Source organism: Protopterus annectens, chromosome 8.part0 (assembly GCF_019279795.1).
Source record: "Protopterus annectens isolate FY-2018-M chromosome 8.part0, PAN1.0, whole genome shotgun sequence".
Taxonomy (NCBI): Eukaryota; Metazoa; Chordata; order Ceratodontiformes; family Protopteridae; genus Protopterus; species Protopterus annectens.
In genome coordinates this window covers 1,445,105,080-1,445,132,275 of record NC_056741.1, presented here as the reverse complement: position 1 = coordinate 1,445,132,275, position 27,196 = coordinate 1,445,105,080, and the positions used below count along the sequence as shown (strand labels likewise).

Here is a 27,196-nt window from a genome sequence, read left to right as displayed (position 1 = left end):
TATATTTATAATATATTGTCTTGTTATAATATATTCTCATGTTATTAATATGTTCCATACATATTTTAGCATAACTGGTCTATCTAAATATGTTTACTGTTTTGCATTTATTTTTTGAAATTATCATTACTAGTATCATTCATTTTGAATTGCACTGTTTTTGGTGTCCCTACTTTTACTCATGAATATTAATGAATGACAGGGCAGTTTTTATGCTCATTGGTCAAATCATACTATATATATGCATATGTATTTTTCATCCTCTGTTTATTCGTCTGTAACACACTGAGGAAGGCATATTCCTGCCGAAACCGGTCTGTGGTTATTTGGGTTTACAAATAAACCTTTATATATTGTATTTTTGACTCTGCATCATTCCTGCTTTTTCTGCTGGCCTGTCTGTTTTTCTGGATATTTGGTTTGGGCCGTGCATCCCCCACCTGCATAGAACTTGGTTTGTGCTGCAGATACAACAGACCCAATGCACAAATTGTACAGTGCTGGTGGTAATGATAGGGCAGATACAATGACACTAGACAATACTTAATGTTTTACTCAAACTTAATCTAAACTGGGCGAACATATTTTAACTAAACAATAATCCCAAAGTCTTTTGGTTTCATGATGATCCCTTGAATATATATTCTCTAGTGGACAAGTCTGGTAAACCATATTTGAAAGGAATAATATCCTGGAATCAAGTGTAATGTGTGACTCTGAAATGCTACCCAGTAGTATCCCACCAAAAACAGTGAAGTACGTTCTGCATGGTATACAGTATGAATAAGAATACTGATCATGTTGAGCCTCCCCACTAAATAAAAAATATATGAAGCGATTGAGATTTGGTTTAGTATATTATTTACTACTAATATGCAGTAATATACACATATGCAAGCAAAAATGTCCAACGGGGTGAGCATCATTAGCATAACTCTCATTACTGTACTTAGATAATGGGCTGTCTGTTAAATTGTTTTGTATTTTTTAATAGTATATGAATTATGTACTTCCTTAGGTCACTGTTGCAATATCACTAACAATTGGGGTATCCTGCTAAGGATAGCTGCACATAATACCTCTCAACATCTGAGAACAAGAAATCTAGACAAAGAGATAAATAATGGGGGGACAAAGGCCCCAAAACAGAGACAGTTTTTAAATATTGCTCCTAAAAACTTAAAAAGTTGATAAAATAACAGGTTTTTCATTAGCATGAATTTTCTGAAGGATATGACATCAGAAACTCCAAATACCTGTCATTATTCTCTGACTTCCAACCTTTATTATTTGCAGTTTATTTGTCAGAAAACCAAAAATGTATGAGGAACGAACCAAAAACATGAAGCACAAATTCTGAACAATCATTGAAAATCTGAACAGTTATGAGGTATGCTGCACATCCAGCCAGGATACCTTCCTCTCATGCCATATGTCCAGTGCATGACATCAACAAGAAAGTGCTAGGGGGGTACAGGCACAAAACACATCTGAACTTTCTTGCCACCAAGCCAAAAAATAAACTCTTGTTTCAACTATAGTCTGTCACACACATGATCCATTTCTTTTCCATTGGACTTGGACATATAAGTATCTCTGTTGTGGACTCTTCCTTTATTTCTTCTATTTCTGACAAGACTATTTTGTTTGTGTCATTGAAGAGAGGAAAATGTGACTGCTGAGGCAAATTCCATGCAGAAACAAGCACTCAAAATGTTTATTTTGTCTCGGAGCTACCCATAATTATAAGGATGGTTCTATTTATCACACATTTGTTTTTAATACCTTACACAGCAGGTTGTTATCTTTAAGATTTATTTGGAAAATCAGTGTTAAGCAGCTGACACAGGGTATTATGGCTTCAGACATCCCTCCCTTGCCAAAAATTAAGTTTAAAAAATCTAACCCTGAAACGTCTATGCTGTATGGTCATCTCATATGTCTTTCATGGGTCTCTTAACAAGTTGTTGGACCTTTGATGTTCCCTCTTCCTAGGGTTACCATAATTGTTTGTATGTAAAAGAGGACGAATAAATGTGCTGCCACCAGCAGATATTATTTTGTTCTCTTAGGTTAAAGAGCAGGACTAAAACTAAAGGCCTTTTTTTTTTTTGCTCTTCAACCTAAGAGGACGAAATAATATGTGCTGGTAGCAGCACATATTTTTTCGTCCTCTTTCTACTCTTTGTTGAAGAGCAAAAAAAAAAAAAGTCCATGTTTGGGGATTTTTGATTGGCCAGTATGCCGGTAAATGAGCCAATCAAAACCTTGAACAGCGGATCCTCTTCTGTTCAATGCAGAACATCAAGCAGTTCCGCATTGAACAGAGCTCCGTTGATTTGTCCAGGTTTTAAAACCTGAACAAATCGTCGCAGAATTTTCAAAAACCGCCCAGACAGGAGCCCAAAAAAGAGGACGTGTCCGGGGAAACCCGGATGTATGGTAACCTTACCTCTTCCTCAACACTATTGGAAATTGATATGGTACAAACTTCTCAGATTTCTTTTCTGATGGACAAGATATCCACTTTGGATGATAAGACCTCAGCTTGTAATCTCCTGTATACTTCAATAAGGTCTCCTTTAAATATCTAGATGAAACACTGTACAAGTTTAAATACTTTAATATTTCATGATAACTTAAACTTTCACATCCATGGATGCCCTTGGTATATTTCTGCTCTATTCTTTCCAATTACATGTTAGAATTCTTATAAGGATTCCATATCATTATTCCATACTCTAGCTTAGGTCTAATATAAATTACAAAGAATGACTTGATCATTTATTGTTTCCCAACCTCTAAATATTTTCATACAGCTGATTATATTACAACTATCATTAACCATTTGATGACTATGATCAAGGAAATAATCAAAGCTGGATCTACCTTTATACCTAGAACCTTCAATAAATCCATACTAAAAATACATTTATTCTGTTTTAAATTTTCACCCTTCAATGTATGTTTCACACAGCTGATGTGTTTGTTTATCAGCATGTTATTCCTTGGGTGGGCGTTCGAAAGACATGCGTAAAAGGGCGTGCCTTCGTTGAAGGTTGGATGGCGAGCTGGCACCTCAGCGTTCGTGAAAATCTACTGCCAATCATTAGCGTACCAGAGTTCCGCTGCGGCGACCCCTAACCGGGAAAAGCCAAAATACAACATCAGCATGTTATTCCCCTGTGCCCAACTGGTCAATTTAGTCATGTTCTGTTGCAGACATGCCTTATCCATAACAGATGTAATAATTTCCCCCATTATTAAGTCATCTACATAGAGACTGCAGAACACTTCAGAAGAAAAAGATACAATCTAAAGAACTATGAACCCGGGACAGAGCCTGTGAGACTCCCTCACTGTAGCCTAGAATCCTGCCTGTCCAACTGCTTAATTATATTTACCATGTCCTATTTGTAAGCCATGGAGCCATCTGTCTTATCAAGGTTACAGTAATGCTTAGTTGTTCTAAATTATTCATTGCTATATTGTGAACAGCACAATCAACAGCTAAAGATGGGTCTACATAAAGTATAGCTTATGACACTTTCTCATTTGTAACTGAGACTATATATTGTATTATTACAAAACATGTTACAAGTAGTAATAGACCTATTTTAAACATATGCATGCTGATTAAATGGTTTCAAGTTCCAACATTTCCTACTCAGACAATTTATCCAAAATAATTTTAATTATTTTTCCAATATAAAAATATAGACTTTGGGTATATATGACTCTGGGTTTATCCTAGTTCACTTTCCCTTAAAGATAGGTTTAAAAAGTGTTATGTCTTCAGTATTGAGTAATATCCCCTACTTAAGTAAGCTAGTATATAACAGAAGTAACAGTACTGTAAGTTCATGCAGAAGTGTTACATTATTTTCACTAATTCTCTCTCCTCCCTGTACTTTGCTAGGGTTCAGTTTGCATAGTACTTTATAAACATAATCTAATTTCAGTACCTGAATGTACCTGGATGTTAATAGTACAAACTACCCTTCCCATATCAATATATCTACAATTTGCTTGTTGAGAATAAACTTTAGAATCCACACAGTTTGCTGATTTGTAAGTCTTTACTCTTACTACATCTTACATATCAATATTTATAAAGTAATTTCCTATTATACTCAATATCTTTGTATAAATTTTCTTCAAATGTTTTCAGTTTATTTAATTTATTTTTCATGCTGTAGTTGGACCATGTTTCCATTTTTTTCTATTTTTATCTCCCATATTAAGTATTTTGTTCTAATAGAAATATATCTTACTGACCTTGTGTGCTTAGATCATGATTATAAACATTTATTTGATACACACACACACACACACACACACACACACACATGTTTATATATATATATATATATATATATATATATATATATATATATATATATATGGATCCCTATCACATGGTCGACAGGCCATATGATCGACATTCATTTGTTCGACAGTTCATTTGGTCGACAAGCAGTTTTATGTGGGGGGCTTCGCCCCCACACCCCCCAATGTGGGGGGGCTGTGCCCCCACATCCCACTAACTATATATATCAACTCCAGGGTCGCACAACATTGGGGAGGGGGGAAAATCTGCCTGTCGACCAAATGAATTGTCGACCAAATGAAAGTCAATCAAATGGCTTGTCGACCATCTCAGGTAGACCCATATATATATATATATATATATATATATATATATATATATATATATATATATATATTTATACATATATATATATATATATATATATATATATATATATAAAAGCACTTTATAAGCTCAAAATCCTGAAATATCGAATTTCAGAATATTGAGCCTATAAAGTTGAACAAATGAAAATCGCCCGGAAATATTGAATTTTTTTTTTTCCAATAATCATTTTTATTGTTTTGCCAAACCATTATACATTTCACACACTATTTACATTATGTACAATATTGCTTCCAATGTTTTAGTTCCATTTTGAATTTCCCTATAATACATTAAGAATAAATATAATTTTAACCAAGTACAGGAAATTAAAATCACAAAAAATTAAACATAAAAGCATCTACAATAGACAATTATAAACCAACTCAAGCCAATAATTTTTATTTTATTTCTACATTTTCTATCTAATCCAAGAATGTGTTGGTACACATACAGAATGTCCTGACGGAAAGTGGATAGGAACCGCTAAAATAATATTAAAGATTTGTTCCCAAATTTTTATGCTGTTTATACTTTTCTTATTATTTCTAATTAACAATTTGTGCGCTAATATATGCTTAATCGCTAACAGCCTGAAATTTTGCCACGACACCTGTGCTGGGTTCAACCAATTTGTGGCTATATATAATTTCATTAGTAAACTAATATTCATAATTACAATCTTTTTGTTTTGTCCAAATTCTCCGTGGAATATGTAAAATCAGAAATTCCCAGGAGAGTGTTGAGTTTTGGTAACCCATTTTTTTGTAGTTGTAACTTTAAAGAATTCCATAATTTATAAATGCACTTGCAACTCCAGAACATGTGTAACAGGTCTGCTGTCTGATCTACACACTGTGGACATTTAGGTGACTTTTTTGAATCAAATTTATGAAGTGTAAGATGGGTATAATATGCATTGTTAAATATCATCAATTGAGTAAAGACCAGTTTTTGAAGTGATACGGATTTTAATGTTAAGTTAAACGCCTCTACTATTTTACTGTCATCTAGGGATGGCAATTTCTCTCTCCAGTATTTGGATAACAGAATATGATTATTATATTTTCTCTCTTTTGCCATTTTATACGCTGAGGATATATATTTTCTATCTTGTTGCAATGCTTCCCACAGATGACCTGAAATAACTAGTTCCTCTTTTTTTATTTCAGAACTGGTAAAATAATTTATGGCCAAATCTTTTAACTGCCTCATTATAATTAAATAAGAGATGGGAAGATTCATCTCTTTTAAGATATCATGTACCGCTACTCCTAGGAAGGTATAAATCCCTTACAGTTAATTCCTTAATAAATGGATATTTCTTTAAGTCTATCAGTTGATTACCAATAGTTATATTAGGATTTCCATCAAAGCGGTTGAAACATCATCATATATTTTAAAAGGTTCAAGGAGGCAAACAGAGTTTGAGTCGCCACTGCCCATACCTTGATGTGTTCCATTAACTCATATTTACTCAATGTTTTTATATTCAAAAATGGTACAGCTTTAACATTAATTCTCTTCCCTTTTATATGTTTATAATTTAGCAGTACCCATTTGGGTATCCATTTTCTATTTTCACTATCCAAGTAAGACACCCTTAAAATCCTATTGGCCTGAATCACTGTATAATACATCTTAAAATCTGGTAAATCCAACCCCCCCCTCATTTTAGGCGCCATCAGTTTTTCATAGGATATTCTCGTTTTTCTGGGTTCCCACAGAAATTTCCCCAGTCCTATCTGAAATTGCTTGAAAAAGGATTTCATGATTTTAAGTTGTGCTGCTCTAAAAATATATAGCATTCTGGGGAGAACGTTCATTTTTATTATCGCTGCTCTTGCCATCATCGGTAGCTTCAACTTACTCCATCTTTTCAAATCCATTGTTATTCGGTCTCCAGTTGCCTTAATATTGTTGATAAAAAATTCTCTATTTTCAGTTGAAAAGTCAATCCCAAATATTTTATTCTTTCTTCTGTCCTTATTCGTCCTATCGGAAATATTGAATTTGAAATGTCGAACCCGCGGTATGGATAGCGCACTAGGTAAGTGTTGGGTTTTTAGGGTTTTGGGGAAGGTTTGTGTGTTTTTCAGTGTGTTGAGGAGTTGTAAGTGTGGGTTAGGGTAGGTAGGTAAGAATGTGTGTGTGTTAGTGCTGGAGATGGTGGTGCTTGTGCAGGGGGGGGTGTGGAATGTGCGGTGTTGGGTTGTCTGTGTTATGGAGTGTAGTGCGACCTCAGAGTTAGTATATATTAGTAGGGGGTGTGTGGGGGGTGCAGGGGGGCTTTCCCCCCTGCATTTAGTAAGGGTAGGTGTGTGTGTTTGTTTAGTTGTGTCCATATGTTTGAAATGTCGAACCCGTGGTACAGATAGCGCACTAGGTAAGTGTTGGGTTTTTTAGGGTTTTGGGGAGGGTTTGTGTGTTTTTGAGTGTGTTGAGGAGTTGTACATGTGAGTTAGGGTAGGTAGGTAAGAATGTGAGTGTGTTAGTGTTGGGGTGGTGGTGTTTGTGCAGGGGGGTGTGGAATGTATGGTGTTGGGTTGTCTATGTTATGGAGTGTAGTGCAACCTCAGAGTTAGTATATATTAGTAGGGGGTGTGTGGGGGGTGCAGGGGGCTTGACCCCCTGTATATAGTAAGGGTAGGTGTGTGTGTTTGTTTAGTTGTGTCCGTATGTGTTTTGTTGCTTTTTTTTAGAGTGTCGGGAGGTATGGGTGTTTGTGTTTGTATGTGTTGTGTAGTGTGTGCTGTTTGTTTTAGCAGTTTTGTGGTTTCGGTGATATGGATTTTCAGCTTCATGGTCTCGAGATACTGAAATTTTCTATATTTCAGTGTTTCAAGATTATGAAGTGTATATATATATATATATATATATATATATATGGGTCTAGGACATTTCGCTGAAAATCTAGTGGCTTAAAATGAAATAAGGCCCCAGTTAATGACAGAATAATTCCTGAAAAATATAAAGTAATGCCTAAAGAAGCTTTAACCTTATTACATAAAGTTTTCTCCTTATGTAAAGATTTGTCTAATGCCTTCCTTCATGTCAATACACTCTTATCTATCCCATATTAAAAGCTGATAAAGACCCCACTAAATGTTCTTCTTATAGACCAATTTCTCTTTTAAATGTTGATTATAAAATGCTCATGTCTATTCATGTTAATAGACTGAAGAACTTTCTCCCAGTTTTGATTGATGAAGATCAAACAGGATTTATGTTAAATGGGAATACATATGATAATATTAAAAGAGTACAAACCATAACTGATTTTGCTAATAATTCAAAAGATAATTTGGCTCTAATCAGCTTGGGTATAAATTGTGCTTTTGATTCTGTTAACTGGGATGATCTTTTCATTGTTTTAAAAGAAATGGATTTCTCCAGTAATTTCATACAACTTATTAATCAGCTTTATAAAGGATGTCAGGCCTTTGTTAAGATAGGTGCATACACCTCTCAATTCACCCCCTCATATAGTTTAACTCAGTCATTGGGTTTCTTTCTCTCTACAATATGGTTCCAGCATTGTGTAGGTACTAGAAACCTGTTTGTATTTTTTAAAACTTTTATTTGCTTGCATTGGAGTCAAAGGAAGAGAAAGCCCTCCTACTTTTTTTAAACCCAGCGTCTCACATACTTTGCAGAGAAATTCATCTCCACCTGCATGACATACCATAGACACAGCTAAATCTGTAGTTTACACTGTCAGGTACTGCTGTCAATCTTAGATGGGCAATTAATCCTGCTAATGTTAGGAACACAGCAGCTGATATAAAAAAAGACAGAAAGCTGTTTGTTAGATTAGGGACTTCCATTTTAAAGTAGTTATTAGACATTAGACAGGCTAAAGGGTAAAATAAATTGTGTTTCATTTATGCATAAAAGACAGTTAAGCAGAAAGGAAAATAACCTTGCTGGCCAAGCATGGAAGACAGTTTATTAAAAAGGGAAGATAAGCATAAAGTGTTCAGACAGAATGTTCTCTTCTCAAGGGAAAGATACAATCTTGTCAGCTACAGAATGTTCTCTGCACATAAAAGACAAAGCCTGAGACCAAGGTTAGAAAAAATAAATAAATTACTGGACTGGAGCAATATAATATGCTGTGTTCAGGATAGCAGTTCAGTTAAGGTTAGTAAGTTTATTCAGCCTGTTGCTTCAGAACAGATGTGAAACACTCGAGACTGAGTACAAAAAGCAGGTTATCTAAAGACCATGTCAGTTTACGTTGTTCAGGATAATCAGAATATGACATGCAACAACTTGAATTGTTTATCAGTACTGTTAATGAATACAATATTCGGATATTGTAAACATCTAATAGGTTCATAGGTTCATAGGTAGGTATCAGGCTATCAGCCCAAGGGCCTAAGTAAGCCTAGCCAACAAAGTTCCCTGGCTTACGCCACCCCAAGAAAGTTAATTTCCTGTGCCCCTGTCGAGCAGAGCTACAGACGTGATCCCCGGGGTATATTTCCAGTTTCCCATCCACTCATCAAGATTTTTCTTGAAGAGTGTTAATGAGGAACTTTGCTTGACATAGATGGGTAGCCTCTTCCAGAGTATGGGAAGTCTCTGGGACAGGAATCTATCCCTCCATCAAGTTCTGTTTATTGTGGTGACAAGGTTTAGGTCCCTAGAGCATGTAGCTCGAAGGGATTGGGATTTCTTTAGGTGTAGCATGTCCAACAGCTCTGGGTTTCACATAGCTTTATATGTTAGGCAGAGATCACCTCGGAGTAGGCGATATGCTACAGAGTAAAGCTGGAGTTTTTTGAGACGATTAGTGTAGGTCATCTGTTTGAGGCCAGTAATTCTCTATGTGAGGTACTTCTGTGGCCTTTCCAGCTGCTGCAGATGTCTTGTGAGGTACATTCCAAAACGGGCACTGTACTCCACAATGGGTCCAATGAATGTTGAGTAGAGGGGAACAATGACCTCCTTTTTCCTGGATGAGAACCCTTTTGTGATGAAGTGTGCCATGTACAAGGGTTTCCTGACTACTGTGGCAATGTGATTATCAAAGGAGAGACTACTGTCCACCTGGTTCCCAAGGTCTCTTATCACACATTTGGTGTTAAGAAGACTGCTGCCTATGTGGTAGTTCATGGGTACATAGCTTTTACCAAAGGGGACAACAATGCACTTTTTGGCACTGAGCTTGAGGCCATGGCTCTGACACCAGGCATCTGTCTCAGTGAGGCCCCTCTGTAGGATGTCCACATCATTTGGAGACTCTACTATAGCTCCTAGTTTGCAGTCATCTGCGGACTTTGTTAGCCAGAGGCCTTCTGTGTTAGCCTGTACTTCAGAGAAGTAGATACCAAACAGGAAAGGTCCCAGAACTGAATCCTGTGGTACTCCACTTGTCACTGGTTTGAAGTCAGATTTGGAGTCTGCAACTTTTATAGTATGGGTTCTGTCAGTGAGCCAGTTGGCAACCTATCCTGTGACATAGGGATCTATACCTAGTTTAGTGAGTCTAGCTATAATTCCAGAATGGGGGATGGTTTCAAAAGCCTTGGCGAGATCAAGATAGGCTATGTGAACCGTCTTACCCTCATCTACAGCCCCGGCGACTCCCACAAAGAAGTCAACCAGGTTCAGGAGGCAAGATATGTCTTTCTCAAACCCGAATTGGGTGGGGTCCAGAGTCTGGAAGCCACCAATGTCCCTGCCCGTGAACTCCACGATGATATATTCCATGGCCTTGCAGACCAGGCTCGTCAGGCTAATAGGGCAATATTTGCCAGGATCAGTGGTGGCTCCCCCTTTGTGGAGTGGGATAACTGTTGCTGTGCACCATTCAGTGGGCACAAAGCCTGACATGAGGCTATGATTGAACATGGTGCTTAGGTGGGGAGCCAGCTCGTTCTGAAGTTCGTGTAAAACACAGCCTGGGATGTTAATTTGACTAGCGCTGTTTAAGAGGAACCTGGAATACTGGATGGGAAACAGAAAATACACCCCTGGGATTCCACTTGTGTCCCTGCTGGACAGGAGAAACAGGTGCTGACTCTATGGGAACATGGGTGAAATTCTTGGCTAAGCTTATAAGGGCCTCCAGACTAATACCCTAGTATCATCCTATGAACCTATTCATTAGGATAAAAAGCACTCTATAAATTCTGAGTTAGAAAAAAAGCACAACTTTTCTCTTAAAATCAAGAGAATACTGCTACTAATGACTCCAAATTGAAAAGTATCAAGCTCAATTTGTTTAGAAAGTTTTGAGAAACAATGGCAATTTTACACAAGGTTTCATAGCACTACAGCTCTCAACCAGTCAAGGATAAATCTTATCAGTATCGGGGCAAATCCAGAAATAATCTGGGGCACTTCTAATATTAACACTGTTAACTCAAGACATTCGTAGAATAAAAGAATGCAGATTAATATACATTTTCTGAAGTCATTATTTTTTTAAGTATAATTCATAACACCGAGTCATAATAAGGGGCAGTTGAAACGTATGAATGGCATCTTAAATCATGAACTAATAAAAAATATTAACATATATCAAGAAGGAGAAGTGTAATTTTATTCCACTGGGGTCTTCCTTTCCACCTTTAAATATGACAGCTTATCACATTCTAGTAAAATCAATGAAGTATCTGTGGTAAAACTGCGTGGGAAATCCCTTTATTGTGACTGCCTCAGCATGCTACTGATGATAATAGCTCTTTTACTATTTGGGGATAAGTAGTACTAATTAGGGGAAAGTAAGCTATCTGCAATCCAAAGTAAGTTTACTCAAAAGATGAGACTCGCTACATACACTTACTGTATCACACGTTTTAGGGGGGAAAATCTAGTACCCGATTTCTATAATGATGTCCTTGAATTGCAGGAATGTAAATTAACATACAGCTAAGAAAACATCAATTTAGTTGCCCAATATTCTAAATTATTCCACAATACATAACATATTTCATCATAAAACTAGTCTACAAGCCTTATTAAATGAACTACAGTGCTTGGAAAATTAATTCTGGAAAAATTCACAAGACTTGGTCCATAAAGGAGAGACTGGCACCTGTTCAGCACGAGCTTGGGTAATTTAAGACTTTTGTTTCTCAGTCTCATTCTATTCAGTGTTTTCAGCTAATTACGGTAGAGTACAGTATTATCAATTCTTACACTGTTGAACTGTTTTCCACTGTTTTTATTGCAGACGGGTGGAGAGCTTAACGCTCCACTTTCATAGCAAAACAAATCAATTAGATCAGTCAGGGGTTTAAAGGCAATTGTCAACTCCTCTGACAAATTTACATAAACAGCAATGCAGTACTGAAATGCTAAGCTTTAAATGTTATTTATAATAGTTTATATGTTAAGATAACTTAAATGTAGTATCAAAGATTTCTGTGACATTTAGAGAAAAGACAGAAAATATTTTTTTCTGGTAAGTATCAATGCATTTACCATTTTCAAGCCCCCCCCCTCCAACACACACACAGGCCAGAACTACAGAAAGAGAGTCAGGTGGCAACCCTATCAACTAGGTGCCCTGATACTGTTTATAAAAAGGTCGTTGATGCTTTTTTTGTGACATCATTCCAGAGGGGGATGCATATCTGTACATGCATATCCATTGTAAGAGAGTCCCACTGACTTTGAGTCAGTCCTTACACTGTTAGAGTGCAACCATAATGTACAGCTGAATTTCCTTTCACATACGTTTACTATGTGCCCTTACATTAAAACACTAAGAAAAGGAAATCAAAAGTACTTAACTGTGTTTAAATGCATATATATACACACACACACACACACACACACACACACACACACACACACACACACACACACACACACACACACACACACACACACACACACACACACACACACACACACACACACACACACACACACACACACACACACACACACACACACACACACACACACACACTGTGTGTGTGTGTGTGTGTGTGTGTGTGTGTGTGTGTGTGTGTGTGTGTGCGCAACATGTGTGCATACAGTAAATTATTTATAATAAACAACATAGTATAGTTAAGCATTATTAATGTATACATTCTAGTAAATGTTGCTCAATGATTTACTTGGTCAGTGTCACACATTGGCTATGTGTTGCGCATACATTCTTCATCAGTGTCTTTATGTCTGTGTTTTTTCTTTGTATTGCTAAGTTCATTTAATAATTGTTATTATCTTTGCCAATGTAGCCTAAGATGTGGCTGAAAAGAATCCTGGGGCCAGTTTCACTTTCCTGGTTACCAAAGTATAAATAAATATGAAATAGAAAAAAAGGCGGGTGAACTTCACAGAAATAGTTGTGGAACTAATAAAGCACATTTTACGTCTGCATCATTTATGAAAGAGAAAAATCCTCCCACTGAAAGCATTGGGAATTAGCAGACAAACTAAGTTTAGAGTCCTACTACTTATCACTTGTAAATGTACAGAAAGGATCATTTACTGCAGTGAGAGTTTTCACATCTCAGCATGAGAGTGTGAGGGAGGGTTTGTCAAATCTTTTAGGACTACAAAAGACTCCTTTTACAAAAACCTTTTATTTATCTACTTTCTTTTGCTGCAAGTAGCTAACAGCTATTTATAGCATAGAACAATCTCTGACAGACACATTAATGAGGCAGTCAGGTAAACATAGAATCAGCTCTGCTGCAGAAAGTGTGCTTAGTGGCAGTGCTTCCTAGTCCTGACATTCAATGTTAATAGCATGAGAAAACAGCACCACTTCCTTATGTCTAGCAGGAATCATATAAAGAGGATGTGAAATGTATTCTGGGAAGAAGGAATGAAAATAAGAAAACAAGATCACATTACCAAGGCAGGCCCTATCATCCACCATTTTAACAGAAACACATTAAAATTGTAAAAGAAGCACTTGAAGTGATTTTGACACATTAAAATTGCTCAAAAACAAAGATACAATGAAAAAATATGTTTTTTGAGTTCTAAGATGGAGTTTTCATTTAAAGGAACTAAACAAGGTTGTCCTCTATCCCCTTTGCTTTTCACTCTTGGCATTGAGCCATTAGCTAATTTTATAAGCCTGAATTCAGAAATTGATGGTATTAAATTAAGTACTGATGTAAATTCTAAAATTCAGCTGTTTGCAGACAATACCCTTCTTACTGTTAATGGTTCCCATTCTGTTTTGTTTGAGATTATGGGAAGTTTTCAAAGGAAATTTGGTCTAATCTTTACTGATGGTAAAACAAAAATATTTCCTATCAACTCCAATATTAATCATTTGAATATGAGGTTTACCAAATATATTGCTCAAGAGGGTAAACTAATGTATTTAAGAATACTATTAGCTAATAGTATTAAAGCTATAATAGATTTTAACTATAATAATAGTCTAACCATCATAAAGAATCTCATAAACAAATGTAACAAACTCTTCTTCACAATGGAAGAGAGGCTTTCTCATCAAGTCATCCAGGCTACACTTAAACAGTGTCATAGAGGGGCTTTGTTTGATGTGAATTGGTAGCCTACTCCAGAGGAATGGCAACCTCTGAGAGACATATTTGTCAGTCCAGCAGGTCCTATTTATGTTGCAATCCAGGTTAAGATCCCTGGAGCAGGTGATCCTTGTCCAATTTGACTTGCAGATGTGCAGCTTTTCCATTAGGTTTGGCTCTGAGATTGCTCTGTAGGACAGGCACAAGTCTGCTCTAAGTAGTCTGTACACTGCTGAATACAGTGATGGTAACTTCAGTCTGTTAATGTATGATGTGCTGGAGACTCTGAATTTTCTTGGTTAGAAATCTCCGAGGTGTCTCAAGTTGCTGCAGGTGCCTGGTAAGGTACATACCAAAGGGAGCATTGCACTCATTTATTGGCCTGATGATGGTCAAATACAGGGGCGTTACACCCTCTTTTGCTCTTGAGGCAATGCCTTTGCTAATGAGGTATGTGATGTAGAATGCCTTCCTTACCACAGTAGACACATGGTGGTCAAAGCTTAGACCACAGTCAACTTACATTCCCAAGTCTGTCACTACATGATAGTCTACAGGGATATTATTTTTATGAAAAGGGATGATAATGCATTTTTAGCCAATCACTGGTCTGTGTAAGTCCCTCTTGCAGTGTATTGACATTGTTTGGGGATTCAATTATTGCACCTAATTTGCAGCCGTCAGCAAACTTAGTCAGCCACAGCCCCTCTGTTTTGGCCTGAATTTCTGAGAAGTATATTCCAAACAATAGGGGGCCCAGCACTGACCCCTGTGGAACCCCAGATTGGTCTGCTGGTTGAGGTAAAGTCCCCAACTGTGACTGAGAGTGATCTGTTGGTGAGCACTTTAGCAACCCAGGGGATGAGATAAGGGTCGATATTCAACAGGGAGAGTTTATTAATGATGCCTGAATGTGGGATTGTGTCAAAGGCTTTGGCTAAGTCAAAGTACATATGCACAGATTTGCCTTCATCTGTGGCTCTAGTGACATTTTCAAAGAAGTCCACCAGCGTGAGTATCTTGCTTCAATGAAGGGGGCCTATAGCTAATGATGACTTGAAGGGGTGTCTCTGAGTATCACTCATCTTTGCATTTAATTTTGATTTGAAGCTCTTTATTTAAGGTTTGATCACTTCTATTTTGTTTTGTTTTCTGTTTTCTGTTCTGTTGCAGTTTTAAGAGTTCTTGGCTGGGGCAGTGGTTAAAGTTGTCAAATACCCTCACAGCAAGAGGTTCTCAGTTAAGATTCTTGGAGCTGGGGACAGCATTCTGTGTGGAGTTTGAATGTTCTCTGTGTTAGCTGAGGTGTTTGTGTGGTCTGCATTGCTCTGAGTATCATGCATCTGCATTTAATTTTGATTTGAAAACAGGCTCTTTATTTAAGGTTTGATCACTTCTCAACAAATGTTAAATCTAAATAAATAAAATAAATAAGTATTATATTTGTTTTGTTTTCTGTTTTCTGTTCTGTTGCAGTTTTAAGAGTTCTTGGCTGGGGCAGTTAAAAAGTTACCAAAGAATTCCTTTGCAAACTGTAAATAGCATCAGTTAAGTAGTGGGAGGAGCTGAGAGACATTGCTCTTTTATTTAGAAATATCTGTAGTTAGCTGAGGTGTTTGTGTGGTCTGCATTGCTCTGAGTATCACTCATCTCTGCATTTAATTTTGATTTGAAGCTCTTTATTTAAGGTTTGATCACTTCTATTTTGTATCTTATTCTAGTATTACATTTGTTTTGTTTTAAGTTTTCTGTTCTGTTGGAGTTTTAAGAGCTCCACATCCCACCTACCCAGTCCTTGTTGTGTTCTTAAATTTGGTGGCTTTTGAGTTGCCCACCCCAACTATAAATTTAATTTTAGACACTCCTCCCAGTCCCATCTCATCAGCTTATTTTACTGAGTAGAGAGAGATCATTTGGGAATGCCCAACCTCTTAGTTTCTCAACCTTAAATTATCGCGTTTCATTCCTTCCCAATTAAACTAAAAACAAAATTGCACTTTATTCATCTGCTTTTGCATGTCTATATTAGAAGATCGAATGTTCAGGCGATCGAACACCTAAACATCGATCTTCTAATATCGAACCACACAATGTCGAACATACCAGGGAAACACGTCCCTCGGCCACAACACAAAAACATTATTTTACATCTAAAATAAGTGGGGGCTGTGCCCCCCACCCCATAACTAAATATACCAACTCAGAGATCACTCAACAGTAGGGAAATAGCAAACTCCGGCGAATGGCCAAGGGAAATCTTTCCCTGCATTAAATCGTCCTTTCACCGTTTTTTTGCTTTCGATATTAGAAAATCGATGTTTAGGTGTTCGAGCATATAAAAATTCGATCTCCTAATATAGACCTGCTTTTACTGTATTTGTGTTTCTTCCTACTTTATTACTTTATTTTGCTTTTGCTGCCTGTTCTTAAAAGTACTCAGTTTCATTTATTCTGCTGCATTTATTACTGCTTATTATCAGCCTGATTAAATTGTGACTGTTATTCTAAGTCTTTTGGTTTAAGCACTTGGGCTTCAGGCCAGTTGTTTTACATTAAGAAGGTTTGTGGTCTACACTCTTGTGGCAGGAGAGGTAGTTTACATCATTCTAAGTTGAAGTTGCTGGTTGAAGCTTCGTGTCTATTATTCTAAAAGTGTCTTAGTTCTGGTTTATGCACTTGAACTTCAGGACAGTTATTTTACATTAAGAAGGTTTATGGTCTGCACTCTTGTGGGAGGAGAGGATAGATTCTGCCCTTCTGGGTTGGGAATTGCTGGCTAAAGGCTTATTGTGCCTGCTTATTTGACCTGTTTCTTTCTGAAATTGTTGTGTCTTGTTTGCTGTAGCATAGACTAGATTCAGACCTGCTGAATCTATCTTTGTTTGTATAACTTGAGCACTAATCCAGGCCATCTTTTTTGGAAAAGGTTCCCCCTGCACACTAGTGGCAGAAGTGTGCAGTAAGAACTTGTCCGATTGAAGACTGCTGGAACAGGGCTCAGTTTTGAGCTTTTTATTGGTTAATGTGTTTAAATCAGTTTGCTCTTGTTTGCTACTGTTATATTTAAGTGTGCATCTGTTCACCTGTGTTAAATTGACCTAAACAGAGTTTAAATATCTTTAGCATAGTCTGGGTACAAGTTTTGCTGTATTCAGAGTTGTTTGTGTGATTCCTGTGTTTCCTGCTATGCCATCTTGTGCTGATTTGATAGGAGTAAGTGAACTAGTTGGAATGGGTCTGGCATAGGGTATTGAGCTAAGAGCTAAGGGACAAGGGTTTATTCATCAATTCTGGTGTTTCTATTGTACTTTAGTTTTTGTGGCATTTAAACCCAATATTTGCATGGGTTTGTGCTTGTTTTTACTGCTATGCTATTTTAACCCTTTGTGAGGTATCTCAGTTGCATTTTTCCCTTATCAGCACTCCTGTGTGAGTGAGGCCCTCACCTGCAGCTACTCTATAGGTTTTATCCAGCCATACTCACACCTATATGTACTCTCCACAGACAGTACCCACTCTACTATCCCTGACCTCTCTTCTACTGATTCTGATAACCATGGATGGACAATTTCCTATGTTTTCTCTTGGTAGTCTGGTTGATATGGGTATGCTGAGGCAGTGTAGCAGCTGCCTTATGTACACAGACAACCCTCTACTACTACCACCTAGGAACACAATATGTGAGAGATGAAATATCATTAAGAATCTAGAATCCCTGCTGTCTCAGTCACAAGCCAGTACATCTGGCACTGAGAAGGTGTTCTGCACAAACACTATGAACACCACACCTCTAACACCACCCACATCTGTACAACACACTCCTACGTATGCGGGGTTCTCAACAAAAACATACCTAAACAAAAGTGGCCTCTGAAGCAAAAACACACACGCACAACACAACCCACAGCACCAAGCATCACACATAGTACACACTCTAAGGCCCAACCACAAACCCAACATACTAGTCATAGGAGACTCTATTGTGAGACATACTGATGTGCCGCACACCAGACTAGACAAGGAGAAAGTCAGAGTAAGTTGCTTGTTAGGTGCTAGAATCCACCATATCACTGTTATCAATATCAATCTGTTAACAACAGGTACTGTTATGACTGTCATAGTCCATGTTGGTGGAATGACTTGAGATGTACCTCTCTGGACTATATGAAGAGAGACATGATTGAGCTCACTGAGTATGTGTCCCAGGCAGGTATGTTCTTAACCTTAAGCAGCATCCTACCATCAGCCAGAATGATACCTCAATACAAACAGAAAATGACTGAGTTTAACAATTGGCTTAGTTTCTGGTGTCATTCCAAGGGAATCCAGTACCTGACTGCCTGGGAGGACATGATTGACAGACCACGATGCTTTGCCAGAGATGGCCTTCATCTGTCTCCCCTAGGCTTTAGACTTCTGGCAAAGGCTCTTGCCTCCCCCATAGTGCCTTTTTTAGGCAAAGTCATGAGCACAAAATTACCAACATGAAAAATTCTTATGAAATTTAAAGGTCATGCTGTTAAACGCTAGGAGACTTAGCATGAAACTGCACTCATTGCAAGCATTCTTGCCCTGGAGGATGTTGACATTTGTGCAGTCACAGAAACCTGGTTCAAAGCTGTGGAGAGCACCAAAACCTTACCAGGTTACTCATCCTACCATACTTTCAGACCTGAAATGGAGGGCTACAAAGCCAAAGGATGTGGAGTTTCAATATTTATCAAACACATACACATCTCCAGGCTGGTCAAATGGTATGACACACAGGTGACACTCCAAGTGCAGTTAACTGTTGAGAAAACACCTATTCAAATTCATAGCTAGCTACAGACCCCCAACCATGACTCAAGACACACACTCCACCTATTTGGACTTAACCTTTCAGACCTTACTTTTTCATCTGAGGTGTTCTACAGTCTATATGCTGGTGACCTGAAATTGGGTAAACTGATTACAAGTGTTACAGATAAGGCATGTCTGCAAAATAATTTGACTAAATTGACCATTTGGGCACAGGAGAATAATATGTTGATAAATATATCAAAAACTAAGCATACGAGATTTAGAAGACATAAACTGAAAGGTGAATATTTAATACAGCACACAGTGATTGAAACTATAGACTCATTTAAGGACCTGGGTATATGGGTAGATTCAGCTATGAGTTTTTCTAATCATATCAACCAATTGGCTAATGATAGTTATAGAACTATAGGTTGTATAATAAGATTTATAAAGTCTAGGAAATCAAACATAAAGAAGTCATTGTTTGTTAGTTACATTAGACCCAAACTTGAGTATGGAATAGCAATATGGAAACCCTATAGGAAAACAAGCAGGAATAAACTGTAACTAGTACAGCGGATATATACCAAGGGCATCCATGGATGTGAAAATCTAAGTTATTATGAAAGACTAAAATATCTGAACTTGTACAGTGTCTCTTACAGATATTTAAGAGGAGATCTTATTCATGTATACAGGGCATTTAGGGACAACTACCTCTGGGAATGTTTAGGGTTATCAAAAAGTACTAGAGAATCGTCAGATAACCTATGTAGAAGATTCTATAGGAATGAGAAGTGTGCTAACTGTTTCTCTGACAGAGTAGCTGATGCTTGGAGCAGACTACCAAACTACATTAAAGCAAGTACTAGTTTAGATATTTTTAAGAACAACCTGGACATTTATTATGGGAACAAGTGTTTTGGCATATTGGCAAGCTAGAAGGGCTTAATGCCCATGCTTGAAACATTTGTATGTATGTATGTATGTATGTATGTATGTATGTATGTACCTGAATCCATCAAGATTCAATCCTCTACCCTAATCCTGGGTGACTTTAACTACCCAACCATAGAATGGAAGACCTATTCTAGCCCAAACATGAATACCCAGAGATTCCTCGACTTTGTCAATGCCAATGCATTACATCAGCTGGTTGACACCCCTATGGGAGGTGAAAATATCCTAGACCTGGTCCTAATCAACATGAGTAGACACTGTAGCACTCCTACAATATCATCCTCCTTGGTAAGATCCGACAATAAAGCGATCACATTTGAAGTCACCATCTCTCCGAACCTCTTTGTCAGGGTCAAATGAAAAAACTTTTCCAAAGCCGACTGCAATCTCCTCAGAGCAGGTACAAGCAGCTTCACAGCCACCCTCCCTTCAGTTGGAACTAGCACTAATGTCCAAGCCTACACATAAAAACTATATGGGCACCTACATAGTTGTATGGACTCAGCAATAACTGACAGGATCAAATCATCTTCCTCAAGGAAGAGTAAACCTGTCTGATGGACAGCAGCAATAAACAAACGCTATAATAGAAGGAATAAATGGCTGTCTAGGGCCAAGAAGGAGCAGGTGCCAAGTTGGAAGCAATCTCTCCTTTGTCTGAACAAGCAAATAAGGTCACTGGTGAAATACTCTAAGGCTAATTCTGAGTCCAAATTGGCCACATCCACCAAGGACAATCACAAGGCCTTCTTCACATATGTTCACAATCTCAAAGGCAACACCCAGATCTGCTCTGAACTGGTGGTCAATAACACCACATACACAAACATCATAAATATAGCCAACCTGCTGGCAGACAGGTTCAGTGAAAACTTCACCCCCCCTGTCCTCCCATCAGTAAACCAGGACATCCCCAACACCTGCCCTTTCCCCTCATTACCAGGAAGCAAGTCCGTAATGCCCTCTCAAAGGCAAAAATACAGTCTCCATGGGACCTGAAAACATCCCTGGCTGTATCCTACATGAACTCAGGCATGAGCTCCATTAGACACCCTATTCAACCAAAACCTGAGCACCAGCTTCATCCCAGCTGACTGGAGGACAACAACTGTCATCCCTCTACACAAAGGTGGAATATCCACTGACTCAGGCAATTATAGGCCCATCAGCCTAACTAGCCTGATCTGCAAGGCCATGGAATGCATTATCATGGACCTTATAAACAAAGACATTGGCAACCTCCAAACTCATGACCCCACACAGTTTGGTTTTGTCAAAGGGAGATCATCCCTGTTAAACTTGGTTGACTTCTTTGAAACAGTCACCAAAGCCATGGATGAGGGGAAGACGGTGCACACCACCTACCTTGACCTAGCCAAAGTCTTTGACACTATTCCCCACTCAGGCATAATAGATAAACACTCTCAGCTAGGCATCAACCCATATGTTACCAGATGGGTAGCTAACTGGCTCACTGACAGAACTCACTCAGTCAAAGTAGGGGAAGCCACCTCTAGTAGTAGACCCATAATGAGTGGTGTACCCCAAGGATCAGTCTTGGGGCTTCTACTGTTTGGGATATACTTTTCTGAGGTGCAAGCCAAAACCAGTGGTCTGTGGCTGACCAAGTTTGCAGATGACTGCAAGATGGGCGCTGTCTTAAATTCCCTAGTGATGTGAACATCCTCCAAGAGAGCCTTACCCAAACTAATGACTGGTGCAGAAGCATGGCCTCAAACTGACTGCCAAGAAATGCGTCATTATCCCCTTTGGGGAAAATGTCATCCCCACTAATTATCACATTAATAACAATGTATTAAGCTTGCAATCAGTTGTGAGGGACTTGGGCACCCAGGTTGATAGCAACCTGACTTTTGACCACCACATTGCCTCCATTGTACAGAAGAGTTTCTACATGGCCCACCTCATAAATAAGGGCATTTCATCTAGGAACTAGGAGGTCACAACATCCCTGTACTCCTCCCTTATCAGACCCATTATCTAGTACAATGCCCCCTTCGGCATGTACCTTGCCAAGCACATGCAGCAGTTGGAGAGGCCACAGAGGGTCCTGACCAGGAAAATCCAGGGTCTCAAACACCTATCCTATACAGACAGGCTAAAAGCCCTGTCCCTGTACTCAGTCTCATACAGACTGCTCAGAGGTGACCTGTGTCTGGCATACAAGGCCGTTTCAGACCCAGCCTTGATGGAGTTGCTGCATATCCATAAGACAAACTCCACTAGCACAATCTGCAAGCAAGGCCTTAACCTGGTCTGTAACATTATTAGAACTTGTTTGTGGGATAGATTTGTGTCCCAAAGACTCCCCCATCTGTGGAATAGACTCCCTCTCCATGTCAAGCAGAGTACCTCTCTAGCCCTCTTTAAGAGGAACCTGGATGACTGGATAGGAAATAGAAAATATACCCCTGGGATCCCTCCTGTGTCCCTGCTGGACAGGGGAAACAGGTGCTGACTTTGAAGGATTCTTAGCTAGGCTTGGCTGGACCTCTGGGGCAATAGACTAGTATCATCCTATGACCCTATGAACCTATTTAGTTGACCTTGGAGTAATTCCAAGGAGTTTTCCTGTCTATCCGGTCTAGAGGTGTATTTATATTTGATGAAGATAGATGCTCCTCCTTTTGTTCTCACAGGTTCATTTTGTGGTCTGAAAGTGTGGAAGCCATCTCAGCCTTGCAAGGCCAGGGTATGCTCTGTGGCCCTGAACCAAGTTTCTATGACTGCACAGGCATCAACATCCTCCAGGGAGATAAGTGCTTCCAGAGAGTGCAGTTTCTGATTTAAACTCCTAGTGTTTTGTTGCATAACCTTAATGCATTTGTGTGTGATATTTTCATGTCAGAAATTTTCTTCTAGAGACCTTCCCTAAAAAAAAAAAGGCAATGCCTTAGCCAGTAACTGAAAGCCTAGAGGTGGCAGGTGAAGATCATCTCTGGCAAAGTAGCGTGATCTATCAGCCATGTCATCACAGGCTGAAAGCAACTGGATCTCCTTAGAATGACACCAGAAGCTACTCCCATTGTAAAAATCAATTAGTTTTTGCTTATACTGCAGTATCATCCTAGGTGAGGGTAAAGTGCTGCTCAAGGCTAGGGACGTACCTATCTGGGACACATATTCATAGAGCTCAGTCATGTCTCTCTTCATATAGTCCAGTGAGGTATGTCTCAAGTCATTCACACCAACATGAACTATGACAGACTCATAACGGTAATTGTTATTGTTGAGAGACTTGAGTATATGAATGATCTGATGGATCCTTGCACCCGATAGAGATCTGACAGTAACCTTCTCCTTGTCTAGCCTGGTGAGTGGGACATCTGTGTGTTTCACAATAGAGTCACCTATGACTAAAACATTTGATTTAGATGTGCTTTGCCTTACGGGCTTATTTGGTGAGAACTAGGAACTAGGAGGTCACAACATCCCTGTACTCCTCCCTTATCAGACCCATTATCTAGTACAATGCCCCCTTCGGCATGTACCTTGCCAAGCACATGCAGCAGTTGGAGAGGCCACAGTGGGTCCTGACCAGGAAAATCCAGGGTCTCAAACACCTATCCTATACAGACAGGCTAAAAGCCCTGTCCCTGTACTCAGTCTCATACAGACTGCTCAGAGGTGACCTGTGTCTGGCATACAAGGCCGTTTCAGACCCAGCCTTGATGGAGTTGCTGCATATCCATAAGACAAACTCCACTAGCACAATCTGCAAGCAAGGCCTTAACCTGGTCTGTAACATTATTAGAACTTGTTGGTGGGATAGATTTGTGTCCCAAAGACTCCCCCATCTGTGGAATAGACTACCTCTCCATGTCAAGCAGAGTACCTCTCTAGCCCTCTTTAAGAGGAACCTGGATGACTGGATAGGAAATAGAAAATATACCCCTGGGATCCCTCCTGTGTCCCTGCTGGACAGGGGAAACAGGTGCTGACTTTGAAGGATTCTTAGCTAGGCTTGGCTGGACCTCTGGGGCAATAGACTAGTACCATCCTATGACCCTATGAACCTATTTAGTTGACCTTGGAGTAATTCCAAGGAGTTTTCCTGTCTAACCGGTCTAGAGGTGTATTTATATTTGATGAAGATAGATGCTCCTCCTCCTTTTGTTCTCACAGGTTCATTTTGTGGTGCTTGTGTTTTTATGTGTATTGTTTCTCCTGAGTACTTCTGCATATGATGGTTTATGTGTTGAGTGCATGGTTTGCATAGGAGGTGTAGTATATGAGCTGACAACCTGTTCAGTGTTACTGTTCTGTGCACAAGAGAGCAAGGATTCCAGATTGTTAGGGCAGATACATTTCTCACAAACTGCACTTGGGTGATATAGGAGTAGAAGGTTGTCAGTGTACATGAGGCAGTGGCTACACTGCCTCAGGACACACATGTCAATCATGCTGGTAGGAGAAATGGAGGGAAACTGACAATCCCTAATGCTAAGTTAAATCCTGTTCTCATAGTGGGAGAGAGAATGGAAGGGTGTGATATAACTGGGTGCTCTAAAAGTGGTCTGTACTAATGGGCTGCTCTATAAAGGGTCTATACTAACAGGGGTTCTCTAAACAGTTTGGGACTTTTGTAGATTTGAGACTGGTTAAGGGGCAAAAGCACAGCTGAGGCGCTCTCTGAGCAGATAAGTGCAGTTTAAGGACTTATAGGCCGGATCATGGGCAGCTGCTAAGGCAAAATTTATCCTGAAGTTTTTTCAACTATAACCATCAGTGTTTACCCCCGCTGAGTGATAAGTGTGAGATGGTGCATGGAAGTGGTCTACACATAAACAGATGAATACAACGGAGCAGTGGCTGGTTAGCTAACACTGTGGAGATGTGTTAAAACAATGAGCAAACTGAATTAAACAATTTAACCAATAAAAAAGCTCAAAACTGAGCCCTGTGCCAGCAACCTTTAATCAGATTAGTTTTAACTGCACTTTTCTGCCACAGGGGTGCAGCAGGGCCCTATCCAACAAAAGATACCCTGGTTTAGTGCTCAATTTATCAAACAGAACCAGATTCAGCATGTCTGAATCTAGTCTATGCTACAGTAGACACAAAGTGCAACAAATTAGCAAGACCAGTTTTAAAAACAATATAGCAAAAATACAGTTTAAAAGTGCAAAATACAGTAAAAAATTGTACTTATGGTTAACAGAATGCAACAGATTCCTTGGATTGCACAAATGAATAGAGCAATGCAGTGGTTGGTCACCTAACTCTGTGGATCTGTGTTAAAACAGTGAGCAAACTGAATTAAACAATTTAATCAATAAAACCGCCTCATTACTCCCCTGTATGTATGTACTGCTCCCACAATCCATTCCTCCCCTGTATGTATTGTTCCCACAATTCCCTTTTTTCCTATGTAGTTTGCTCCTACCCTTTTCTAAAGATCTCAGTTCTATTTATTTTATCTCTGTTACTATATTCACTACTTCTTGTATAGTTTGTTTAGATTTTCATTTCCATTTTCTAGTAACTGTTTTTCTAGCACCCACTACAATTAGACACAGCAAGGCCTTACCATGTCTAGCAATTCTGATTCTGTTTCATAGTTTAGTAAAATCATCTCCCTCTTCACACCAATCTGCATCCCGCAGAGAATTCTTAAAGTCCACCAACTTACCACACTACCAGAAAATATGTTCCCAATTCTCTCTTTCTTCCCCATTATACCTTCAACATTTGTTGTCTAACTGGGAAAAAATTCTCTGAAGTCTACTTGGGGTATAAAAGTGTTTATGTAAACATTTCCAAGCAAAAATCCTAAATATTCTAGATTATTTTGCATATTTGGGGAGACATACATATATCCTCCCATTGTTTCTTTGTGAATTGCTTATCCAGTCTTTCTTCCCAATCCTTTCTAACCTCCTCTGATTGATTCTTATAGTTATCATGTAATATTTTATATGCTCTACTAATTATTCCCTTTTTAATGGCAGCTTCTATATTAGATTCTACTAGTAACTCTGCCAGTGCTGGTCTTTCATTTAGGACCACCCTATTTCTTTCTCTTTGCCTGTACTCTGATATCAGTCCTTGAGAGGGAAGTCAGTGTCTAACTTGCAGTCCAAATAAATTCATGGCATCTTCCCATTATATCATCTTTTTCTCTAGTTATTTGCTCCCAATCTTTGCCAGTTTTCTCTAATAAATTCCAGCCTACTCTTGCCTATTGTCTATAACCTTAATTGTAGTCAACCCTATCGGCAGAATCTCCTTTCCCTATTCCCATATTGACTTAGTTCTTAGAATACTTTCTGCTACTTTATGGATATAATAATCTCTATGATTATTATTCTCCTTAAAGGCCTGCATCCAAATTCCCAGACTCTCCCTGTTTCTTGAGCTTCTCCCTGTTTCTTCATCATTCCTTTCCACTTTGAATTATAGTTTTCTGCTTGCGCTATGTGTAGGAGCCTTAAATGTGTAGTTCTGAAATACCCCTTCAAATTTGGTAATCCTAATTCACCCTGTTCTACTGGAAGTATCAGCTTACCCCACTTCACTCTTGCTGTCTTCCACTCCCAGATAATGTCCTTCAGCTCTTTTCTAATTGCTAACCACAACTTCTCCACTGGTTGCTAAAAAATATGCCTGACCTATGTATAAGACTAATGGACTGAAAACATTTTAACTACTTGTATCTCACTATCCATATCCATATAACAAAGCTTTTATTTTTTTCAGTTTAGGTATTATCTTTTGTTTAGTCTCTTCCTACATATCCTTAGCTGCCACACCAAAATAATTTTTAATCCATACTCCTAATTACTTAATCTTATCATGTCCCCATAAATATGGATATTGCTGAACCAATTCATGTGTGGGTACATCATTTACTGCTATAGTCTTTATTTTAGCTTCACTCATTTTGTATCCCAAAAAGATATGAAACATTCTCAAAATGTTCCACAACACTGTAATGTCTCTTTCTGGTTTTGTCAGATATAAAATAATATCTACAAATAGAGCCAGCTTTTCTTGATTACCATACCGAGGTACAACTAATCCTGAGTAGCATCCTACCTTTTGCCACAATATAAACAGAATATTACTAAATTGAATAATAGGTTAGAATTTGCTGTCATTCCAAGGGTACCCAATATGTACCAAGTCTGGCAGTTGGAGCACAGGATTAAGTCTGTGATCTGTAGTTCTTTTGGTACAGGGTTTGTGTTCCTCAGTCCTCATTTGCCTACTGTGTGACATTCATCAAGTCAATTTATTTATTTATTTTATTAGACATTTG

General features: G+C 38.6%; 1 protein-coding gene across 1 annotated transcript in view; it reads right to left on the bottom strand.

Moving 5' to 3' along the window:
• Positions 1-25,612, bottom strand: part of LOC122808498 (involucrin-like) — a 145,725-nt gene extending 120,113 nt beyond the window's left edge. The window contains exon 1 of the mRNA XM_044079453.1: positions 25,568-25,612. Within this exon, the coding sequence (XP_043935388.1) occupies positions 25,568-25,612 (45 nt within the window). The remainder of the gene's footprint in view (positions 1-25,567) is intronic.
• Positions 25,613-27,196: the final 1,584 nt, after the last annotated feature.